The 22,943-nt window shown below is 36.0% G+C and overlaps 2 protein-coding genes across 10 annotated transcripts in view; one reads left to right on the forward strand and one right to left on the reverse strand.

Moving 5' to 3' along the window:
- The window catches only part of LOC138327962 (neurofilament heavy polypeptide-like), a 78,874-nt gene extending 66,717 nt beyond the window's left edge, over positions 1-12,157 (reverse strand). For 5 of the 6 annotated variants that reach the window (XM_069274485.1, XM_069274484.1, XM_069274482.1 and 2 more), the window contains exon 1: positions 12,049-12,157. The gene's annotated coding sequence lies outside the window, so the exon portion shown is untranslated. Of the gene's footprint in view, positions 1-2,533; positions 2,671-12,048 lie in introns of those variants that run through there. The other variant, XM_069274475.1, reaches the window with a different exon arrangement.
- Positions 12,064-21,332, forward strand: LOC138327968 (uncharacterized). Of its 4 annotated transcripts, none has more exons than XM_069274498.1 (10): positions 12,064-12,236; positions 13,158-13,396; positions 14,662-14,719; positions 15,044-15,095; positions 15,387-15,577; positions 17,125-17,426; positions 18,031-18,088; positions 18,320-18,371; positions 18,634-18,827; positions 19,619-21,332. In XM_069274498.1, exons 2-10 carry the CDS (start codon positions 13,201-13,203, stop codon positions 19,749-19,751), a joined length of 1,236 nt encoding a protein of 411 aa, XP_069130599.1. In that variant the 5' UTR covers positions 12,064-12,236; positions 13,158-13,200; the 3' UTR covers positions 19,752-21,332. The 4 variants fall into 4 exon arrangements, with proteins under 4 accessions (XP_069130599.1, XP_069130596.1, XP_069130597.1 ...); XM_069274495.1 differs by lacking the exon at positions 12,064-12,236 and adding an exon at positions 12,382-12,440; XM_069274496.1 differs by lacking the exon at positions 12,064-12,236 and adding an exon at positions 12,383-12,454.
- Positions 21,333-22,943: the final 1,611 nt, after the last annotated feature.

Raw genomic sequence — 22,943 nt, forward strand, 5'->3', positions numbered from 1 at the left:
AAGGTCAAGATAAAATATCTACAGCTCTCATGGGATTTCAATAATACATATTAATTAATACACATACACAGGCTTACATGTATAATAACTCTATTTTTGTGCGTAAAGTTGCTTTCAAAACATCTTTTCCAGGACTGTATATATGCATGTAAATAACACTTAGACCAAAGGTTATGTGAATACTTAAATTACCAAACATTATTTTTGCAGTAAAACGAGAGCTGAAAATTCACCTTGGGATTGTATTCCATCTTTGAATATTTTAAAGAATTACTAGGTACTTCCCTTGTGGGTATAGGTATCATTTGTGACATCATTACTTTGTGCGCAAAACTCATGTTTTCTCTACGACGTTACTCTCATAAAAAACTGCGCAACAATCCGTAACTCTATATGCAGAAGGGAAGATAACTCTGTAATAAACAGAAAAGCTATAGCTATACCAGGCATATACTTCAAGAGATAAAAATGTATAATGCAAGCTAGGTTCTGTTGATGGTAAATATTATGACAATGGCAACAAGAGGCCCAGAGGACCTGTTTCGCTCAACTGGTTTGTTATGCCAAGTAATTATATAATGTTCTAAATACAGGATGATTGTTTCTTTTCTGAAGGCATTTAAAGACTTACCTCTAGTTTCCCTACACATTGTCAGACTCTAAACATTGTCAGACCCTATACATTGTCATACTCCACTCTATCTTATCCAGGAGTTGCTAAAATTTATACATATTCTTTTCTCCTTACCCAGAGGATGTTTCTGGCCAAATTTGGTAATAATTCCTGCAAAATTCTATGACTAGTAGCAATTTAAGAATTTACCTATATTTCCACTATTGGGCCCCGCCCCTCCTGCCCCCAGAGGGTCAGAGCCAAAATTAATACAAGCTCTGTTCCCCTTCCCCCAAGGATGTTTCTGGCCAAATTTGGTTAGAATCCATGCAGAACTCTCACTAGCAGCGATTTAAAGAATTAACCTCTATTTCCCCTATTGGGCCCCACCCCTCTTGCCCCCAAGGGTCAGAGCCAAAATTTATACAAACTCTGTTCCCCTTCCCTCAAGGATGCTTCTTACCAAATTTACGTTACATTCTATGCAGAACTCTATGACTAGTAGCGATTTAAAGGATTTACCTCTATTTCCCCTATAGGGCCCAGCCCCTCCTTGTCCCAGGGGGTCAGACCCAAATTTTATACAAACTCTATTCTCCTTCCTCTAAGGATCCTTTTGTCCAAATTTGGTAACAATTCATGAAGAAATCTATCGCTAGTAGCATTAATTTAAAGAATGAATCTCTATTTCCTCTATTGGGCCTCACCCCTCCTGCCTCCAAGGTATCAGAGCCAAAATTTATACAAACTCTGTTCCCCTTCCCCCAAGGATGATTCTGGCCAAATTTGGTTAGAATCCATGCAGAAATCTATGACTAGAAGGCATTTAAAGGATTTTACCTCTATTTCCTCTATTGGACCCCGCCCCTCCTGGCCCCGGGGGTCAGAGCCAAAATTTATACAATCTCTGTTCCCCTTCCCCCAAGGATGTTTCTGGCCAAATGGGGTTAGAATCCATGCAGGAAACTATGACAAGTAGAGTTTTAAAGGAAATGTTGACAGACGGAAGGACGGACGACGGACGCGCGCCAAGACATAAGCTCACCAGCCCTTCAGACCAGGTGAGCTAAAAATCATAATCTATAAATTAGTCAAAAGACAGGCTACAGTGACCTATATTTTTCATATGACACATATACAGGGACCTACATCTTCTATCTGATACAGTGACCTACATCTTCTATCTGATACAGTGACCTATATCTTCTACCTGATACAGTGACCTACATTTTCTATCAAACAAATGTAGTTTTTTATGCAGTGAACTCATGATGAATAATTTAAAAAAATATTATATGACATGTTGTTTTGTGGTCTATATATAAATGTATTTGAATAAAGTAAATCAATTGTGTCCGAAAATATTGTTTTAAGAAGAAATGTAAGTTAGACATCAACATATACACATTGAATCAGGAATATGTCAAAACTGTCACGCACATGACCTTGTTAATATGAATCCTAGTCGTGTCGTGCTGTGGGCCCATAAATCACAGGTAAATCAGGTTAAGTTTTCAAACATGCATGCAATTAATTAATAATTAAGTTTTAATATCATAACTAGCACATGCTATATTTAATTTCAGGAAACACAGCTGTGTTCAGAAAATTTTTAGCAATCATTGAAATTCAATGAATATACCCAGTATATGATTAATGATTCAACATTTATCATGAAAATTGAATCTATAGTTTGAAGTTTTCCTCCCCTACTGAATTTCCTACAACTTTTAGGTGAAGCGATTACAACATCCGCATCACAAATACTATACAGGTATGACAATTTTATCTATCAGGTGACAGACCATTTTCTATATCACTTCACCCTACCTAACATGACAAAACACCTTAATTGACATTCAAATGTCTACATCTTGTGCTGGCCCACAAACCGACATTACAAAGCATACTATATTTCACCTGTAGAAGATAGCCAGCGATCCTGTTCTGTAGGAGATAGCTATAACTCAGCTAGGCTATCTCTCCAAGCTTTTTCTCCAAAAGATACCACAAATAATCCAACTAAAGACTATGTTGTACTACTGTGTTGTAATCTGCAGCTGGAGAGAAAGTCTTCCTGTTTATAGATCTGTGTTATCAGTCAGCTCGCCTGGCATCCCTCATAAAAAGGGGGCGGGTCTTTTTACCACTGACAGGCAGCATGCTAATGTGGACAGTCACAGGCCTGTAAACTTTTATGATGTTCTCATTTTCAATTTATTATTTAACTATAAATTACATGATAGCTTTATCAATACTGTAGGCCTTTCACAGAATCTATTTCAGAGGTCAAACGTTATCATCCTTTTCCTTTATGTCAATATAAAGTACATTAGTTAAAAAGAGCCTAGCAATGTTCAGATTTTAATTGGAAGATTGATACATATTTAATACCATTTTTTTTGTAATGAACTATCATTTCAACAAAAAACATTTGATATGAACAGCACTTTGCCATTAGCAGTTATGATATGTGAAGATTACCTGATAATGAATGGATGTGTTTAGTTATCAAGCTAATTTGAATCTTAAATAAAGATATCTGAGATGAATATAGATGTATATATAGTTATCAAGATAATTAGAATATTTAATGTGTTCCAAGTAATAATTTCTCTATCAAATAAGAAACCATTTCCAAATGGACAATTGTTTATTATGGAAATAATTGGTTATCTCCCTTTTAATTGTTTCAAAGTGAATGGCGAACTTATCATTCTATGATATCTTATTTTGATCACCTTGGTGTAGAATTGGATATATAAGAACATTTGCTTATTTCTGACTTTTTGGGTCAAGTCTATTTCCATATGAAATTGGAACGGGATTCAGATGGCAATGGGTATATATCGACCTGGCAATTTGTGCCAATTATTACATGTAATTTTGTATTATGTTTACATGACTTTAAACCTAATGCGGTCAAGGTCATAGCTACCTGTAATGGCAGCATTGCTGGGTATTCATCGGAAAAGCAAGTACAATTAACTTATACAGTAAACTGCATGTTTCATACAGATATATAACTTCCAGTACAACCTGCAAATGTTATGGCCAGAACAGAATTAAGAGCCAACAAGAGGCCCATGGGCCTTAACGGTCATCTGAGTACCTTGGCAATAATCATATAGGAAATTAATTAGAAATATAGATATAGTGTCATGGTTGCCATCTTCGATTGGGGATCAACCAGAGATGTAACAACACTTTGTAGGGACCATGTCAGGCTCCTTTCATGCAAATTTCAGCCAAATTGAACCGGTAGAACTTGAGAAGAAGTTCAAAATGTGTTTTCAAGATGGCAGCTGTGGCGGCCATCTTGGATTTCGGATCAACCCGAAAAATAAGAACACTTTGTCGGGACCATGTCAGGATCATTTCATGCAAGTTTCAGCCAAATCGCACTGGTAGCACTTGAGAAGAAGTTCAAAATGTGTTTTCAAGATGGTGGCTGTGGCGGCCATCTTGGATTTCAGATCGACCTGAAAAATAAGAACACTTTGTCGGGACCATGTCAGGATCATTTCATGCAAATCTCAGCCAAATCGCACCGGTAGAACTTGAGAAGAAGTTCAAAATGTGTTTTCAAGATGGCGGCTGTGGCGGCCATCTTGGATTTCGGATAGACCCGAAAAATAACAACACTTTGTTTGGAACCATGTCAGGATCATTTCATGCAAGTTTCAGCCAAATCGCACTAGTAGAACTTGAGAAGAAGTTCAAAATGTGTTTTCAAAATGACGGCTGTGGCGGCCATCTTGGATTTCGGATCGACCCGAAAAATAACAACACTTTGTTGGGACTATGTCAGGATCATTTCATGCAAGTTTCAGCCAAATCGCACAAGTAGAACTTGAGAAGAAGTTCAAAATGTGTTTTCAAGATTGCGGCTGTGGCGGCCATCTTGGATTTCGGATCGACCCGAAAAATAACAACACTTTGTCGGGACCATGTCAGGATCATTTTTATGCAAGTTTCAGCCAAATCGCACTTGTAGAACTTGAGAAGAAGTTCAAAATGTGTTTTCAAGATGGCGGCTGTGGCGGCCATCTTGGATTTCAGATCGACCCGAAAAATAACAACACTTTGTCAGGACCATGTCAGGATCATTTCTTGCAAGTCTCAGCCAAATCGCACTGGTAGAACTTGAGAAGAAGTTCAAAATGTGTTTTTCAAGATGGCGGCTGTGGCGGCCATTTTGGATTTCGGATCGACCCGAAAAATAACAACACTTTGTCGGGACCATGTCAGGATCATTTCTTGCAAGTCTCAGCCAAATCGCACTGGTAGAACTTGAGAAGAAGTTCAAAATGTGTTTTCAAGATGGCGGCTGTGGCGGCCATTTTGGATTTCGGATCGACCCGAAAAATAACAACACTTTGTCGGGACCATGTCAGGATCATTTCATGTAAGTTTCAGCTCAATCCCACAGGTCAAACTTGAGAAGAAGATTGAAATGTGAAAAGTTTACGGACGGCGGACGGCGCACGGCGGACGGCGCACGGCGCACGACGACGGACGAAGCATGATGACTATAGGTCATCCTGACCCTTCGGGTCAGATGACCTAAAAACAGAAAACTTACAAGAATCTGATCATTTGGAAGCTGAGCTCACTAAAAAGTTCATATGTATCTATGGTAGTTTACGTTATTTTTTTGTATAATTGATCAATCTGTTGCCAAAGAGATTTGTATTTCAACCAAAGATATATACACGATATTCATTTACTTGAATGAAACTGAAAATGTGAAATACCTTAATTATATATACCCATGGGAAAAGTGTATTTATCATGTCTGGTGTAGGTAAGGTAACCGTGATCAAAGCAACCAGAGGTCAAAGTTGACTGTGATGTATTGACACTTGTATGACACAACACTACAAACTAACCAAACAGAACATACAACTTTATAACTTTTATATGACATCAAAATGCATGACTCATTTTCTACACACGAAGTCAAGGGAAAATTAAACAAACAGGCAATACATGCTACTGTAATACTAAAGTAAAATATACTGTTGTTAATGTTCTCATAGCATTATCTAAGTGACTTTAAAATGAAAGAAATAAAATAGACTGCAGAGATGTACCAAAGTCAAATACATTTAAGTTGATCGAGCAACAGACAAACATTACTTACAGGTAGTTAAATTAGCATTTGTGGAAATAAAATGTTCAATTTCCATGTAAATAACTTAAATAGCATTAGAATAGAATAAAACTTGCCATTCACCAATAATACAATTCAGAGTAAAGTCTCTTGGATTTTATGGATTGTACTAGAAATTGTCTGTAATTAATTATCCTGTAAGGAGTTCATGGACATAGTCCACTGTGAAAATCGAGTCAACATGGCAGCCCATCTATAGCAAGCTTCAAGTTTTTTGGAGTGACTCTTTGGAGTGCACTCCAATTATTCAAAGTAAACAAAAAGTACCCTTCTCTCTACAGTGATATTTTATTCCCAACATTGGTATAACAACTAAATGCACTATGGATACAGGTATATAATGGCACCCGTAGGTCATCAGGTATATTCTGATGGAGTTCTGCTGCCTTCATATATATACAATGTAAAGACATGGTCTTGTTTCTATAGACTTATCAACAGATGTAACCATAATAGTGAGTTTATCACCAGGATAAAGACAACAACATGATGGTGATGGGTGGCAACAACAAACACCAACAGACTACTCTCCCTCTCCATCATAACAACATCGGCTTCCCCAAACACAATGTTCACTACATCCTGGTCTCAATCGTTGCTATGGATGTGAATTATAAGGGACTATTTCCTACTACTACAAGTACAGAAAATGTAAAAGTTGGTAGTTTATTTGTGTGATGGAAGTTTCATTGCCAAACTTCTACAATAAACCTTAAGTTCAGTAGTATCTTTGTGTTAATGATGGCCATTGCCCAACTTCACCAGTAAAGCTAAGTTTCCAAAAATATGATAGTTTAAGTTTATTTTAACAAAGAACAAGAGAGATCTTCAGTTCAAACATCTAGCTGTCTGATGTAGAGTAGAGATCCTGACAAATCCTATGACACATTGTTTACCTAAATCGTTTATTTACATTGCTGAAATACAAACAGCAAATATGGCATACCTCTTGGGTAACAATGATAACTGGGTATATATTACATAACTATACTAAGGCAGAAAGCAGCTATTGTAAGTGTTCAGTGACGAAGTGTTTGAATTGTACATCATTATATTAGAAATGAAATTATAAATTCAACAATTAATTAAGGTAACATAATGATAATAGACATACAAAATTATAACTAAAATCACTTTTGCAAAGTTTTTTTTCCTGTTCTCTTTTGAACAAAGTACTGGTAAACTATAAAACTAATAGAAGCTAGGTTAATACAAGGCTGCACCTTATAAACTTGAACTCAAATAACCTACGCTATTTGACCCAATAAATCCCTAAACAATTGAATTTAATAAGGGTGGGGTGCTTACTGGTTCAAATACAGTATCCAATTTGAACATTTTGTTAGCACCAACTATATGAAGGGAGTGAGATGACTGGTTTGCTGTAGCTTGGTGGGGTGTGCTGTTCGGTGTCTTTTACAGTGTACTTCAGTAAGATTAGACTTTAAGTACATTAAACATAAGGGAGGCCATATTGTCCTAAAATGACTCTAGCTGCCATTATATAGGACAACAAACCTATATATAGAGATCAATCTATAAAGATAAACTTTTAAATTAGCTTAATTTACCAAGGTGACCTGCCAACATCAAGAGAGTGAAGTTTGAATTTCTGTAAATAAGTGATGATTAGTATAAGATGGTCCCAGATTACATGTTATTACAAACCCCTTATACCTATGGTGTGGGCCACTCTGATGTATATTGATACTGCGGCAGCTTGTACAATTCTAAAACACAAACCCGTCGACAGCTGGTGTGACATCTAACCACAGAAATCAAAAGTATGTATTAGCTCAGAAATTGATCTGGAGGACGAAAGGATTCCAATGTGAGACACCATTGAGGGACAAATTTATCTACTATTGTATAAATAATGGGGTACTTCAGATCCCTCCTTATCAGGAATGAAGACTTTTAACTTCCATACCATCAGCAATACTGATTCTACAGTCAGAGTTATCAGATAGTGGTAGGTCATTGTATTTATCAGAAAACAATAAATATACCCCAACCCTACTAGGATAAATATACATGTGGCGGCATCTCCATATTTATTAGTTTATCTCATATTGTACAACTCAAAATGAGTCACCCAAATATATATCCTTTGAATCTCAAGCAAAGGATACTGATCATGAGAAAATGAAAACCTCCCCTGTTATATCAAAGTCATCATATTTACATCCATATTCGTTCAATTATAATTTTGACATCTGAAGAGAATGTATCCATGCAGGTTGAAAATCAGAATATATAATATGATCCTAGTTTGAAAACAATACCGTTAAAAGTTTAGTACTGGTTCTAAGAAACATAGACATTAAATATATAGTTACTGGGTATTAATTCAAAATTAAAAACACAGATCACAACAAAAAGAATTGCTGAAGTTTTGTTTTCTGATTCACGGTGTGAATTTCCGAACCTGCATGTGGCTATCATACAGAGCTTCAATTAAGCTAACATCTAGACCTTATACTCACTATACAATATTTTCTTTTTGGATTTACTAGATTTCATTTTAATTTGACAGATTTCCTACAGTTACACAAACGTCAAACTCCAAAGCCTAAATATAACTACAGCTGGTACATACATACTCCTACACATAGCACAAACTGTCAAACTCTACAAGATTTGAAACATAAACAATGTGGATTACTTAAACATTCATACAGTCAAACCAAACTCACAGATATGATTTCACACACAAAACAATAACAAAGAACAAGTCACCCAGCAATAGATTTATATTGTAGCATCAATGATGATTAAAATCTAAAGGGAGGTAAACAAAGCACAATATTTACAGTCAGTGGTGAATTGATAGTATAAACCCGTTGATTTCAACCAAAGGCTACTCAACTTTATTTCTCGATAAATTGAGTATATCACGCGCAATTTGGAGCCGCGCGGATGAATTTATGATGGTCCAAATCAGAAACTTTTGGTGTTTTCAGTACCGAACGTACGTTCGATGAACATGTACATGTATCAAAATAGGTTTGAACACATATATACATGTACGTGTGTAAATACAAATGTAGAAAAGCTACATCGTTTATGTTACTACCGTACCTCTTTGAGCAATGCCTCCGTGCGTATGATATAAATAAACAATGTTGTACAATGTACAGTTTTGCACATTCCGATGACGTCGCAATGTTTACATATTGTGTGTCGGTGAGTCTGTGTTGTTCGCTACAACATTGAACATGTAGATCTACATCCTATTTGTGTTTTTAACATCTTTGGTTGTACGCAAATGGATAAGATATGTCAGGACAACATCAGTCTTTGAGTTGCATAAGTTTAACCAAAACGACCTAGCACGATAAAGCATTTTTGTTCGCCTGTACGTTATCTACTGTGAATCGGCGTGAGTAGGCCTTACATACACAATGTACGTTTGGGTGTTTCGAAATATCAATGAAACGGAATCCTACAATTGTAGCTTAACAATACTTGTAATATATATCTCTAATATTTATTGAAGTGTTTGAAACAACAATATAAATATAAGCTAACATTTTGAGAGCGGTAAACGTTTACAGTACTTAGTGGGCCTACCTGTGTTTGTACATATTCCTCGAAACGACGTCCGATACATTCCAAAATCCGGAAATAATGACATGGAACTATTTAAACATCCGTGTATTCAAGTAATTTCAAACGTGAACTGATTAAGTAGAACTCAAGTGATCACAAAATTGAAGAAACTCTCTGTTTGTCACACCTCCTTGACACAGGCGGTTTGAATCGGACGCCGCGTCACAACTACGATAAATATCCTGCCACGTTAGGCCTATGAATTGTGTAAGCGTGTGTAATCAAACGAAGTAAAAGATAAAACTTAAGTGCTTTGCACCATGGTGTTTTTAACAACAGATAAATAAAACGAGTTATAGTTTCATACCCGGAAATCCCCAGATATATGCTTCATGAGACGGAACTCATTTTATTTGTATGTTCATTGATAAATTGGCGGGAAAATCCGCCACTTCGAGTGGCTGTTCCAAATGCCTGTCGGAACCAAACGATATAATTCAATTTTTAGTCTTATAAATGCCATAAACACTATTAAGGGTAAATTTTGAGCTATGAAAATAATACTTAAGACAGTAAATATAAGGATTAAAGTCTCTTTCTGGTGGTTCTATCGAAGGATAAAGTTGAGTAGGGTATCGATATTTGTTTCATGGACCGCTTCGCGGTCCATTCCAAATATCGATACCCTACTCAACTTTATCCTTCGATAGAACCACCAGAAAGAGACTTTAATCCTTAAATAGAATTGGTAGACTGGCCTCCATGCAGACCATACCAGGAATGCTATGAGAAGATTTTCTCAGCAGAATTCTAATACTAGATTATCTCCCCCTTTCTTAAAACTTATAATCAGATCGAGACAGGTCATAGAGATAAAAATAATCACAAACTTTAGTGATTGTGTTTTAACTAGATACTGGTGGCCAGTCTATAAGACAAGAAAATCTCACTGTCATAGCAAGGGTTTTGCCAAATAGCAGTATTGATGATGTAAATAAGATCAGTCCAAAAGGTAAACCACTAACTAATCCACAAGATCAATGTCTACCATACAACATGATCATATATATTTTTGAAAATTATAACCACATGATATCAGCTTCTCCCACCATTCTCTGATTTGTCACCCGTTTTAGCTGTGGGAGATTTCTCTGTCAACCCCTAGCGTATGACAGATTACGCGCACTAGCCTTTTGAACCTGAAGACAATTATGTGACGTCATGATTTCATGCAGTGTGAACTTGGTGTGCATTATTGATGACGTCATCAATATTGACGTACAGACAATGGATTCATGTTCATGTCCCAGTGAAAATGCTTCTTTTTAGGTAATTATCTATTGTCCAACCCTTGGCAAGCCTCGGGTTGGACGTTATTGAATTACCCCTCGGGTTGTGATTTTGTTGTCACACCATCTAGATAGGGAAAGATTCTGTTAATATATGCTTTTTTCAGAAAGTGGGTAACAGTGTCTTTATGCCTTTCTAGGACGGTTCCAGAAATTGTCTTTTCATGAATTTAATTTGGCAGTATGTATGTCTACATGTCTTGGCAGGATTAGACATGTATATGTTATAACAGAAAAGGTAATAAATACAATACTCCCTATATTTCTACAGGGTTGACATGCATGCAGTGTCAACATGTCTTACAACTTACAAGGAAAGAACTGTGTATTGCCAAATCTTTTCAGGATTATGACAGCTAGCGTCTACATGTCTTGATAGGATTAAGACACAAGTTCATGTCTAACAAACAGGGTGACATCCCTTATTTCTAAGTGTCTTTTATGTATTACAAAGAGGGCAACTGAGCCTGCATTTCTTTCTTCTTTCTTGGATATTTATATCAGACAATGTCTAAAGCTACAGACAGGGTGACACTCACTTGACCCTATTTCTAGGAGGGGGAGGGGTATAAACATCTTATCTATAGAATGATAGAGTACATGCATGTATATCTTGTCTCTTTTTAAGAGTTTTTTTTTATTAGAATGCAGGTGACAGCTATGCGTCTTTGAAGAAGGATGAAATTTTCGAAATATACAACCTGCACTACTGTGCAGTTAATGAAAATGTGTCTTCATGACTTCATTACAACTGGTGTGCTATACATATACATCCTATCAAAAAAATAAGTGTGTTCACTGGTATCATGTAAGGTTGTCAGTCTCCATACCTGTCTTAATTTCTCATACAAAGTCAGGCTGGGACTGTTAGGGACATACCTGGGTGTACCTGGTATATAACATACACATACAGGGAGCTTACATTATATAGAACACCTCTAGACAATCAGACATACTAGTGTACTGTACACATTATTGGTCATGTATAATACAGTATGAACACAGGGTAATAAAATTATATGTATTTCTGGCTATTTTTTCATATAGAAACTATACATGGCCCTGTGGTATGACTACAATGTACTGTATATTTGTACAGTGTATATAATACTTGTTAATTAATTATCTAAAGGACAATACGTCCAGACCTTGTATTTACCCGCAATGAATTTTAATGAAACTGACTATTTATAGACTCCTTGTTGTTGTCCAGTAGGCGGTACAGACCTACCCGGCTCCTGTCCGTGTCTCACAGGTAACACACGGGAGCGGACAGGTAAACTTCACACTTGTGACTGACTTGTGTCACATGAACATTGGAGCATGACTGTTAGTAAAACAGGAATATGTTACCCTACCTGTCTTTTCTCTGTAAGAACTGTTGTGGTATGTCTTCTATTCCTCGGTAACCAGTTTGTACACAATCACAACAAATATGGCGATCAGACGTGTGTTGATGGTCATTGCAGTCACGTGACTAGGCATCAAGGGGGTAACTAGAATGTCTCTTTATAGTAGCAATTTTGGCCTTTCATCGCACATATAGGTAATGATATTGATTATTTATTTTATGTTTATTTGATTGTGAATGCTAGTGTCACTTAAAACACGTGTTTCTGGACGATAAACAAAAGATTCAAATTAATTTGAGAGAGAATTTGGAGTTCCCCCTTATGAGAGCCTCACGTGTTTCTACTTTCATTTCCGGTAAGCCAGTCGGCGGTCGGTAAACTTCAAAGGTTACTCACAGGTGTGTAGTTTCAGGTAAACGGAAGGACAGCCACTGAACCCGCTTTATTATTTGGTGCGATTGTATTCTAGTGTCCACATATAGTAAATATATAAGACATCTTCATTTGGTTGAGTTACGTTCGATCACATGCAAATATGTGGAGAAAACTGCAGTGACTGAGCACAGGGCCATGTATAGTTTCTAACAAATAGCCAGAAATACATATAAAATAACCGTATAATCATTAGGCCTAAGTGTGACAGCCTTTTGTTTGCATGGTATTCAATGTACATATAAAAAAATTCAGATGAAATATAAATATGTGTTCATTCCCTCTATTTGTACCCACTTTTTATTAGTTACTAGGCCTGTACCAGGGGAGACAATTCTATATAAGGTGGCAGATCATGCCCAATTCCACAACCAACAATTTTTTTCCTTTCACAATATCATACGCAGGAAAAATTCTGTAAAGTTTTCATATTACCAGATTAAAAGCTTGTATAGCAATTTATTAAAATTATTCTTTGAAAGAAAAATATTTCAGTCATTATTAACGTTGATTATTATGTCAAAATGCATAAAATATGGAGTAAGAATACTAAAGCACGAGTCTATTTTTTCTGCATTATTGATTATTCTTTTTGCATATGTTAAGAAATGATATTATATGTAAATTAGATTATAGATGAAATTGCATGAAGAATATAGATCCATTTTGTATATTTCTCACAGAAATCTAGACCATTATCTGTAAAGTCTTCGGGGAGTACTTGATATGGAGTTCTGCATCACGAAAACTTGGGATGGACGCCCCCTCAGTGGGGACTACGACCCGGTCCGTATGACCCTGAGCACGGCGAGTAATGGAGAGGATCTCAACATCCATGTCGACGCCCCATTCTTTGGGGATCAGCCTGTCCCTCCAAACGGAAAACCAGGGGAACCTTGCTTTGAACTATGGCTGTATGAGGGTAAGTATATAATACAGTAGAACCTGCCTTAGCGACCACCTCTGTTAAAGGCCATCTACTTATAAAGAAGACTACTATTCTTGGATCCAAAATGACCAATTTAACACAATTCACCTGGTGTATAAAGACCACCTGGCTATTTACACCAATTGTTCATCTGTCAGTTGGGTGTTATTAATAGACAGGTGTAACTGTATTTAATTGCTTTACATCCTGATAAATATATGTATCTATGTGCATAAAAAGAAAACACATCTATAAAACAGTTTTTTCCTCCCTAGCGCTTTCTCGGCTCATGCCGGTCTTCAGGGGTTTGAATTCTTTTATTTGTAAAACATGACGTCATAGTACAATGACGTCATAGTAAGATTACGTCATGACATGGTACATAAAGATATTGTGAATGGTTCTGGAAGAATGAGGACAAAATAAAAACTAATATGAAGTTCCTTTGTCCCGTTCTGAATTTAACACAGGTTTCATAAGTTGTCCTCATGTTTTTGTTGGTTTCTTCCAGAACCATTCACAATATCTTTATGTACCATGTCATGACGTAATCTTACTCATGTTTTACAAATAAAAGAATTCAAACCCCTGAAGACCGGCATGAGCCGAGAAAGCGCTAGGGAGGAAAAAACTGTTTTATAGTTGTGTTTTCTTTTTATGTATATGGAAACCATCAAATGGACACAGTTCTTTTTTATGTATCTATGTGTATTGTTTTTGTTCCGTGATTTGAACATAAGCTATGGTGACTAGATCACCTTATGCTTTTTTTGTCTGGATATCTCCTTCTAAGCATAATTATGGAACATTTGGTTGTCATGGTTTCAAATAAAGGTTAGTGTGGTTATATATACCATATTTTTCGGAGTAAAAGCCGCGACGTTTTTCTCTGAAAATCAGGAGTGAGGCTTATATTATACACCAGTTCTGCTTATCTGTGGTCAAAACCAAAATCTGACGATGTTTTTGCATTATTACGTCGTGATTTACATGTGAAAATCGTAAGTTTTACTCGCCAGTTTTGTCGTTATATATACCTGGGTAGGTTAGCCATCAGCATACAGTACTATTAAGCACCTACCTATAAGATTATTCCATTTGGATGTTAAACACTACAGAGATAATGACTAAAAACTATTATTACTTTATTGAATTGTTGGTCTCGGTGTTCATATATGATATCAAATATATGTAGTTAGAGGTATTTAAATGTTAGTGCTAAGATGTCTCCATAAATTTGAATGTCTCTATTCTTTCAGTTGTTGAAGCTTTCTTTCTGAACGATAATGATGATTATTTGGAAATTGAGCTATCACCGTGAGTATTTCCTTGGCTAATTAAGGGGAGATCATTCTGGTATTCTACAAAATAATTTTGTGTAACTACTTCAATTCCCCTATAAATCATATTTTGAAACAGATGTTTGTTTTATAAATTAAAGGATAATTGTGTTTCTCATTTTAAAGATAAAAATCAAGAGAAACAAATACATATTCGTTTCTTTTGGATATGGCATTGAAACTGCTCATTTGTTAACTAGGCCTATATGTATCTAGTTTCTCTCTTTATTATATGTTCTCAATCATATTTGGCAGTAACCTAAGCTTACATGTCCTAATTTACATGTTGTTTTCATTTTAGGTATGGACAACATTTCAATCTCGTACTTCATGGTGAGATGAATCTAGTTAGGGTAAGGAATAAAATATAATCAATTAAAAAGTCTGAAAGTAATATTTCTTTGCATTTAAGTAAATTTTTTATGATATCGCCAACAATTTCATAATTGAGCTTAAATGAATATTTATGAAGTAATGTTAATCACAAGCTTGTATTTATGTCTCCACCATGAAGGGAGGGGAGGCATGCACTGTCACACATGCATCACCTCCCACTCAAATTCCATTGGAGGCAGGGGCTTTTGTTTTATCAGATACTTCTATTATCTTACTTTTCCTGCAAAAGATTTGTCTTTGTTTTACAGAAAGAGTTGCCATGTACATTTACAGCCAGTATCCAAGGTAACCGATGGACAGGCGACGCTGTGTTCCCGGCCGCACACTTCCCTAAGTTTGTCACCAAGTTTAATGCGTTTGCGATGCATGGTCCACAACCTAATAGGGTCTTCGAGGCTCTCTATCCTGTACCTACTGGCAAATATAAAGTCCCATACTTGTAGGTAAATTTCTTAGGTAGATTAGATTTGGAGGTACGCAGACATACCTGTCTATAAAGACCTCCCAAGGGACCAAGACCAAGTGTTTTTTATACCCATGTGGTCTTTATAGCCAAGTGCAAATTGTGTTGATCAAAGTTAACAATTTAGGACCCTGATAAAGTGGTCTTATTGAACAGGTGGCCTTTATACATAGGCAGTCACTATGGCATGTCTGACTGTAATATGTATCTGTAATACATTGCAGTATTTGTAATTATTTTGCTGTGGTAATGCAGATAAAGGGACAACATAATTTGTCAAATTTGTTTTAATGCACAGGTAAAATAATAACCTTATGTTGATTTTTATACCCCGCTTTCTGCGAAACGAGGGATATTAATATGGGTTTGTCTGTCTGTCTGTCTGTCCGTCTTTCTGTAACACTTTGTTTCTGTGCAATAACTGTAACAAATGTAAACAAATTTTCTTCAAACTTGGTGACAGCGTTGTATGCCTTAAGGGCTCGACCAATGTTGAATGTGACTGTCCATGGACCTTATTTTGTGGAGTTATTGCCCTTTGAATTACTAAACACATCATTTTCTACGATTTTGGTGCAAAAAGTTAACAAATGTAAACCGATTTTCTTCAAACTAAGTAACAAGGTTAAATGCCTTAAAGACTCGGCCAAGTTCGATTGCGGAGTTATGGCCCTTTGCTTAAGTAAAAAAAAGTCAGTTTCTGCCACTTCTGTACAATAACTGTAATAAATATTAACCAATTTTCTTCAAACTTGGCAACAAGGTTGAATGCCTTAAGTGCCTGACCAGGTTCGATCAACTCTTTCAGGGATGTTATTTATCAGAGTTATGGCCCTTTAATTTACTACAAATGTCATTTTTCTGCAGTTTCTGTGTAATAACTAACAAATGTTAAAATTAATATTGTAAAAACTTGGTAACAAAGTTATATGCCTTAAGGGCTTAGCCAAGTTCGATTGGCACATTTGGCAGATCTTAATTAGCAGAGTTATGGCCCTTTGATTTAATAAAAAAGTCATTTTCTGCCACTTCAATACAATAACTGTAATAAATATTAACTGATTTTCTTCAAACTTGGTAACAAAGTTAAATGTCTTAAGGGCTCAGCAAAGTTCGATCACTACTTGCGATGGACCTTATTTGGCAGAGTTATGGCTCGTTGATTTAATAAAAAAAAAAGTCATTCATGTTTTATCATGAAATAACAAATAAAACTTCTTACTTCCGAATAAGACTTCAGTTTATTTTTTCATGTTTCAACCAAGGTTAAACCGAACCTCAATTATGTTTACCTACAATATGTCCTGAAAGCGGGGAATGGAAATTCCACAAATTTGCTGGTTATTTTTGATATGGAAGGAATTCTCCAGTAAATAATTGCATATGTTCTTTGTTAGTATAATGTATAATGAACTGTGGTTCAGATACATGTATACATTTTCAAACTTTATTAGACATCTACATATTACAGTTGATCAGTTGCTGATTTACTGAAGATCTTTACAGATTGATTCTATTCCCAGCCACAACCTCTCTGTTTTTGAGCCAATCGACATGAGGAGCATCCTCCCTAATAACTATACTGACCAGTACAAGTCAGCGATGTGGGATGAGATTCTCAATGAGAAGTCCTTGACCTTCTGTATCAATACAACCTGGGATGGTGAACCCCTCGGGATCAAGTACCGCCCAGCCAAACTCACTCTGACCTCCACAGACGATGGAAACTCTCTGAAGATTAGTGTTGATGCTGAGTTCTTTGATGACAAACCTGTACCAGCTACAGAGCCAGGCACTGCATGCTGGGAACTATGGAATCATGAAGGTCACACAATTTTAATTATATTTGTATAAATATATATAAAATTTATTAATCTCAAATGATTGGGAATAAAGAAATGATTTTCTTCATAATAAAGGTTAGGTGTGACTGGGCCTACTCTTTATAATCATATGCTTAACATTCCTGATTATGAAAACATATCTTTTTTTTCACTTTCACACCAAATATAACAATAATGACATGCAAGATGGTCATAATTTTGTCACAGATATAGATAATTGGTTATCTCCCCTTTTGATATTTGTGGAAGCTTTCCTGAACATTTATAGATTAATTCCCCTTTTTACTGTTGTTAAGAGTGGTTCCTGAACTTTCATTGGCTAATATCACCCATTTAAAGTACATGTACATGTTGCTTGAGCTTTTTACTTAATGAATATTGATTATCTCCCCTTGTTACTTAATGACCATTGGTTATCTCCCCTTGTTACTTAATGACTAATAATTATCTCCCCTTGGTACTTAATGACTTGATTATCTCTCCTTGTCACTTAATAAGTATTGATTATCTCCCCTTATTACTTAAAGACTATTGATTATCTCCCCATGTTACTTAATGATCATTGATTATCTCACCTTGTTACAGTTGTGGAAGCATTCTTCCTGAATGATGATGGTGACTATCTGGAAATAGAACTCTCACCGTAAGTAAACAGAGGGACAAATTAGGATCACAGGAAGGATAATCATGCCATTTATTTTTAGCAAAGAATAGAACTAATATAGGTATTTCAAAGAATCATGGACAAATCTACTTATCCATCAAACCAAACCTAATCTATCATCAGACCCTGGTCAGTTATGGCGTATTGTTCATCAGAGGACCGGGAGTAATTACATCATATGACCTTTCATATCTTCACTTTCTATTTCAGACATGGGCAACACTTGAACTTGCTTCTGAGTGGAGTAAGAAACATTGTAAAGGTAAATAAACCCCAAAGTAAATTGATTTTCTATGGCCACATTGACTCTTATATTTATCATAGAGATTTCAAAAGTAAATTTGACTTTTGAATGTTCATGAACCTATACGAAATGTGTTATAATAACTGTTATTTCTTAGTTTGTATAGAATTTTATCAAAGAACTATCTACTTAATCAATTTAAGGAATATCTTTGAGGTGTATATCATTATTATGCTGTTGCCAATAAAAAAAATCCACAGAAAATGTATTTTCCATACAGAAAGAGTTACCATGTGAGTACAAAGTGGCTATCCAAGGAAGTGGGCGTTGGATCGGTGAGGCCATATTTCCAGTGAGTTATTTCCCTCGAGGTGTCACCAAGTTTAATGCCTTTGCGATCCATGGTAGTGACCCTGACCGTATATACGAGGCTCTGTATCCAGTACCAGCAGGGTCTGCTCAACAACCTGATTTGTAAGTACCGGGGTGTACTGTGTACTGGCCAAGTCAGCCAATAGATTGGGGGTTTTAGGTTTAATTAGTTTAACATCCTATTAACAGTCAGGGTCATTTAAGGACATGCCAGGTTTATTGGTGGAGGAAAACCGGAGCACCGCAGAAAAAACACCAACCAGCAGTTGGTACCTGGCAACTGTCCCACATGGGATTCGAATTAGCGACCCAGAGGTGGAGAGCTTGTGTCGGGACATCTTAACTACTCTGCCACCGCGGGCCCAGCAAATAGATTTCAATTATTTTTCTACAAACATGTTTAATTGCCATAACTGTAATATGAAAAAAGGTAAAATACAAGTTGTAACAACTTTGTACTGCCTTCTCAGCAATAGATGCCAGACATGTATTTTATGTGTTTGCTGTTTTCAGCTCTCCTCAACCAATACATACATGCAACTGTGTTTACTGGGGTATATACAATAGCATACATGCATAGAACCTGTGTTTTACTGGGGTATATACATGAGTTATATATGATGAATCAGCATTATAACTTAGATACAACACCTATTAAAAGTGGACATGTACAGGCAGACTTGGGTTGGAATCCTGGAGAGCCCTCAGAATGCCAGATATAGCTTTACCAGTTTAGCTATTTTCTTGTTGGTGATTGTTTAATTCCTTTGTTATTCAAAAGTAGAAAATAAAGCTTTGAAGTACACTTATTATGAGTATGTTGAAAAAGTCGCAATATCAAACATATTTATCTTGTGTGATAATCATTAAACATTAATTGTCCCCACTAACAGCCACAACCTGTCCGTGTTTGAGCCGATTGACCTGAAGGACCTACTGCCATCACTATATACCAACGACTACAAGTCTGACCAATGGGATGAGGTGAAGGAAATACACTCACAATCTAAGAAAATGAAGGTCTAGTCAAGGTCATCTCAAGGTCTCAGAGGACAGTGGTGATGAGGATATACAGAAATATCAGCATGTGAGGAATCAATGTTATGGCCTTTATATGACTTTTCACACTGAATGAAGGCTGGGAACAGTTGTGAATTTCAAGATGCTGTTAGTTAGGAAGATATTTTATATTTTAAATATGATCATCTGCATTACATGCTAATCTGAATTTATAAACATTGTGAAAACGTTTCTTTTTATTCAGGTATCAATTTATTTTTGTAAATTTTACAATGAAAGTGACAGGTTTACTATGGACTACAATTGTGGACCTTGACCACTTTTAAACACCCCCAGCCTGTTTAAGCCAGTCAAGGTTGACTGACATAGTTTTGTGTTGTTGTTTTTTATGTATATATATGTAACAGGGTGCAGGATTTACAATAAATTTTAATGCCTGCCTCTGCCAGGGATCAAACTCGGGACCTCTTGATTACTAGTCTGACGCTCAACCGATCGAGCTAAAGAGAAGTTCTCTCTAGCCAAGCAATATATTGCGGCTAGTATTGACCAGGGTTACATACTCCCCCTCTAGGAAACAGCTCATCCTCGAGTGCCCAGGGGTCACAACGATTCCTTTGAAGGTATCGTGAAGTATCATTCCCGAGTCCCTACATGGGCGCATATGTAACAGGATGCAGGATTTACAATAAATTTTAATACCTGCCTCTGCCAGGGATCGAACCCGGGACCTCTGGATTACTAGTCTGACGCTCAACCGATCGAGCTAAAGAGAAGTTCTCTCTAGCCGAACGATATATTGCGGCTAGTATTTACTAGGGTTACATATACCTATATATTTTTTCTGATATTTAAATTTTGATGATTTACAAGATCTGTCTATTGAGCATCTATCACCATACATTAGAAATGATAACATTCGTATAATTATCATACATATGAATATTTATTTGTCTTGCAATAAGATATAATGTGTGAAGTATTCAACGCCATTAATACCTTCATGCATTTCAATTGTCTTACTTTCTGTGCAATAATCAAAGTATACTTCAAAATGCATGTAAACCATGCTTCTACCCAAGTTAAAAGTGTCATAAACTCTATTTTAAAGCATTTATCTCTATACCTCAGTCAAATGTATAGTCCTCTTATGTTACCTATTTTACATCTAGGACAATATACAGATACATTTTGTAATGTAAACAAAATTATTTTAGCAACCACAGAATTTGCATTTCATGTCAAAAATATTTTTTACAGCAAATTGAATTCACACTTTAGGGTAATAAATCAATAATTCAATTTTGCAGTGTCTTATGACTTGTAGCTAGTTAACAGTATTTTCATATTGTATTACCAATATTGTGACAGTATCATTGTTAGGGTTTTTCTTATACATGTGTTTGAAGTGTTTGTAAGGACAGATAAAACCCTGACCTAAATTACACAACCATCATTATTGACACAAATTTTATCTTGGAAATCTGCTGCTAATTATTGTTTGTTAAGTTTTATAAATGACTGTTTTAAGAAAAATTTTATTGACAATTTTTAACTTGAAATGAAATAAAAACAATAGATATTTAATTTATGATGTATTGTTTTCTTTGTTATCATTCGATATAACATCATTTGATGATTTGATTTTGGATATATTAAATGTAGTTGAACGTCCTATTAACAGCCAGTGTCATTTAAGGTGTGCCAGGTTTGTTGGTGGAGGAAAACCTGAGAAAAACCACCAACCAGCAGTCAGTACCTGACAACTGCCCCACATAGGATTCAAACTCTCTCAGAGGTGGAGGGCTTGTGGTAATATATGTCGGGACATCCTAACCACTCAGCCACCGCTGCCCTTATTGGATGGTTTGCATCTATCACTTGATTGTAGGACAGGATTTTTTTATTGTAAATATAGAGTCACCTCTTTGTGTAATTGTGGACCTTGCTGAATCAAACCCTGTGATAACATACAAAAGAGGAAACCTTTGAAACTCGATGGTTATAATTACAGTTCTACCCAAAACCTACTAACCAGTTTAAAATACAAAACTGTGTTTCCAGTCTGCCAAAAATCCAACTTCACTAGAAATTATGCAAATGAAATATTGGTAGAGGGCAGATTCACATTGGCAAACTTCGTGTTATGGACTAAGTACGAATTGTCAGCCTGACCAGGCATGGGACAAGCACCTCATGTAAGTGACTAAGGTTTGAAGGTCAAGAGGTTGAGACATATATTGGCTAAAATATTGAAAAAGTTAAATGAAAAACTGATATAATATAGGTAATAGATAAGAATATCGATGATCTGCTAAGGTCGGATGAGAAATATTAAAACAGATAAAATCTGCTCATCATATATTAATCAGAATCAGAATAACACACAAGGTCAAATTATAAAAAAAAAATAGTAACCAAAGCACCACCTTCCCTACCTATCGATACCGACATACGTCGATCCTAGTAAAGGAGTGTAATGTATTATCTTGCCTTGACATGTGAAGATGCCATAGCACCAGAACCAGAAGATCACCTACTTCAATCCCTATGGCAAAAGAAGAAAGCTTTTACCATATGCAAGACTAACTTCTCAGGACTAAGACAAAGTCTAATCATGAGGCACAACCTCGTGATCACTTACGTTTCCATGGCCATAATTTAACATCAGCCCTAGAGTTCAAACTACAATGTACATGGTTACGTACTGTCATCAAACTCGGATTCCAATCCCAATGATACACTGCGTTCTGATTGCCTAACTTGAATATCAACCTTAGAAGCAAAACCCCTATGATAATGTTTGTTCTTATGGCCGGAATTAAATATCAACTCTAGAACCCAAATGAATACCAACTCTAGTGTTCAAACTCCATGCTTATATTCTTTTAGCCAAAACTAATTATTAACTCTGGAGCTACTGTTTCATTTCAAAAGAGTAGGAAAATTGCTACATTTCTAGGTTGAGTTGATTTTCTTCCATATCAAGGAACTCTACAGCCCAAACACTGTGATCACTTGCGTTCTTTTGACCAAAATGCTTCTAAATCGACAATATACAATAAAATAATGTAAAGGTATGGTTGGTGAACGATATTTCTGATTCCTTCGCAGGTGTGAGAAATGAAATGCAATCTCTAGAATGTAATGAATTATTTCTCTCAGGAACTTTCAGAAAGTTAGCAGTGTACCGAAATT

This window comes from Argopecten irradians, chromosome 7 (genome assembly GCF_041381155.1).
Source record: "Argopecten irradians isolate NY chromosome 7, Ai_NY, whole genome shotgun sequence".
In the NCBI taxonomy this organism is placed as follows: domain Eukaryota; kingdom Metazoa; phylum Mollusca; class Bivalvia; order Pectinida; family Pectinidae; genus Argopecten; species Argopecten irradians.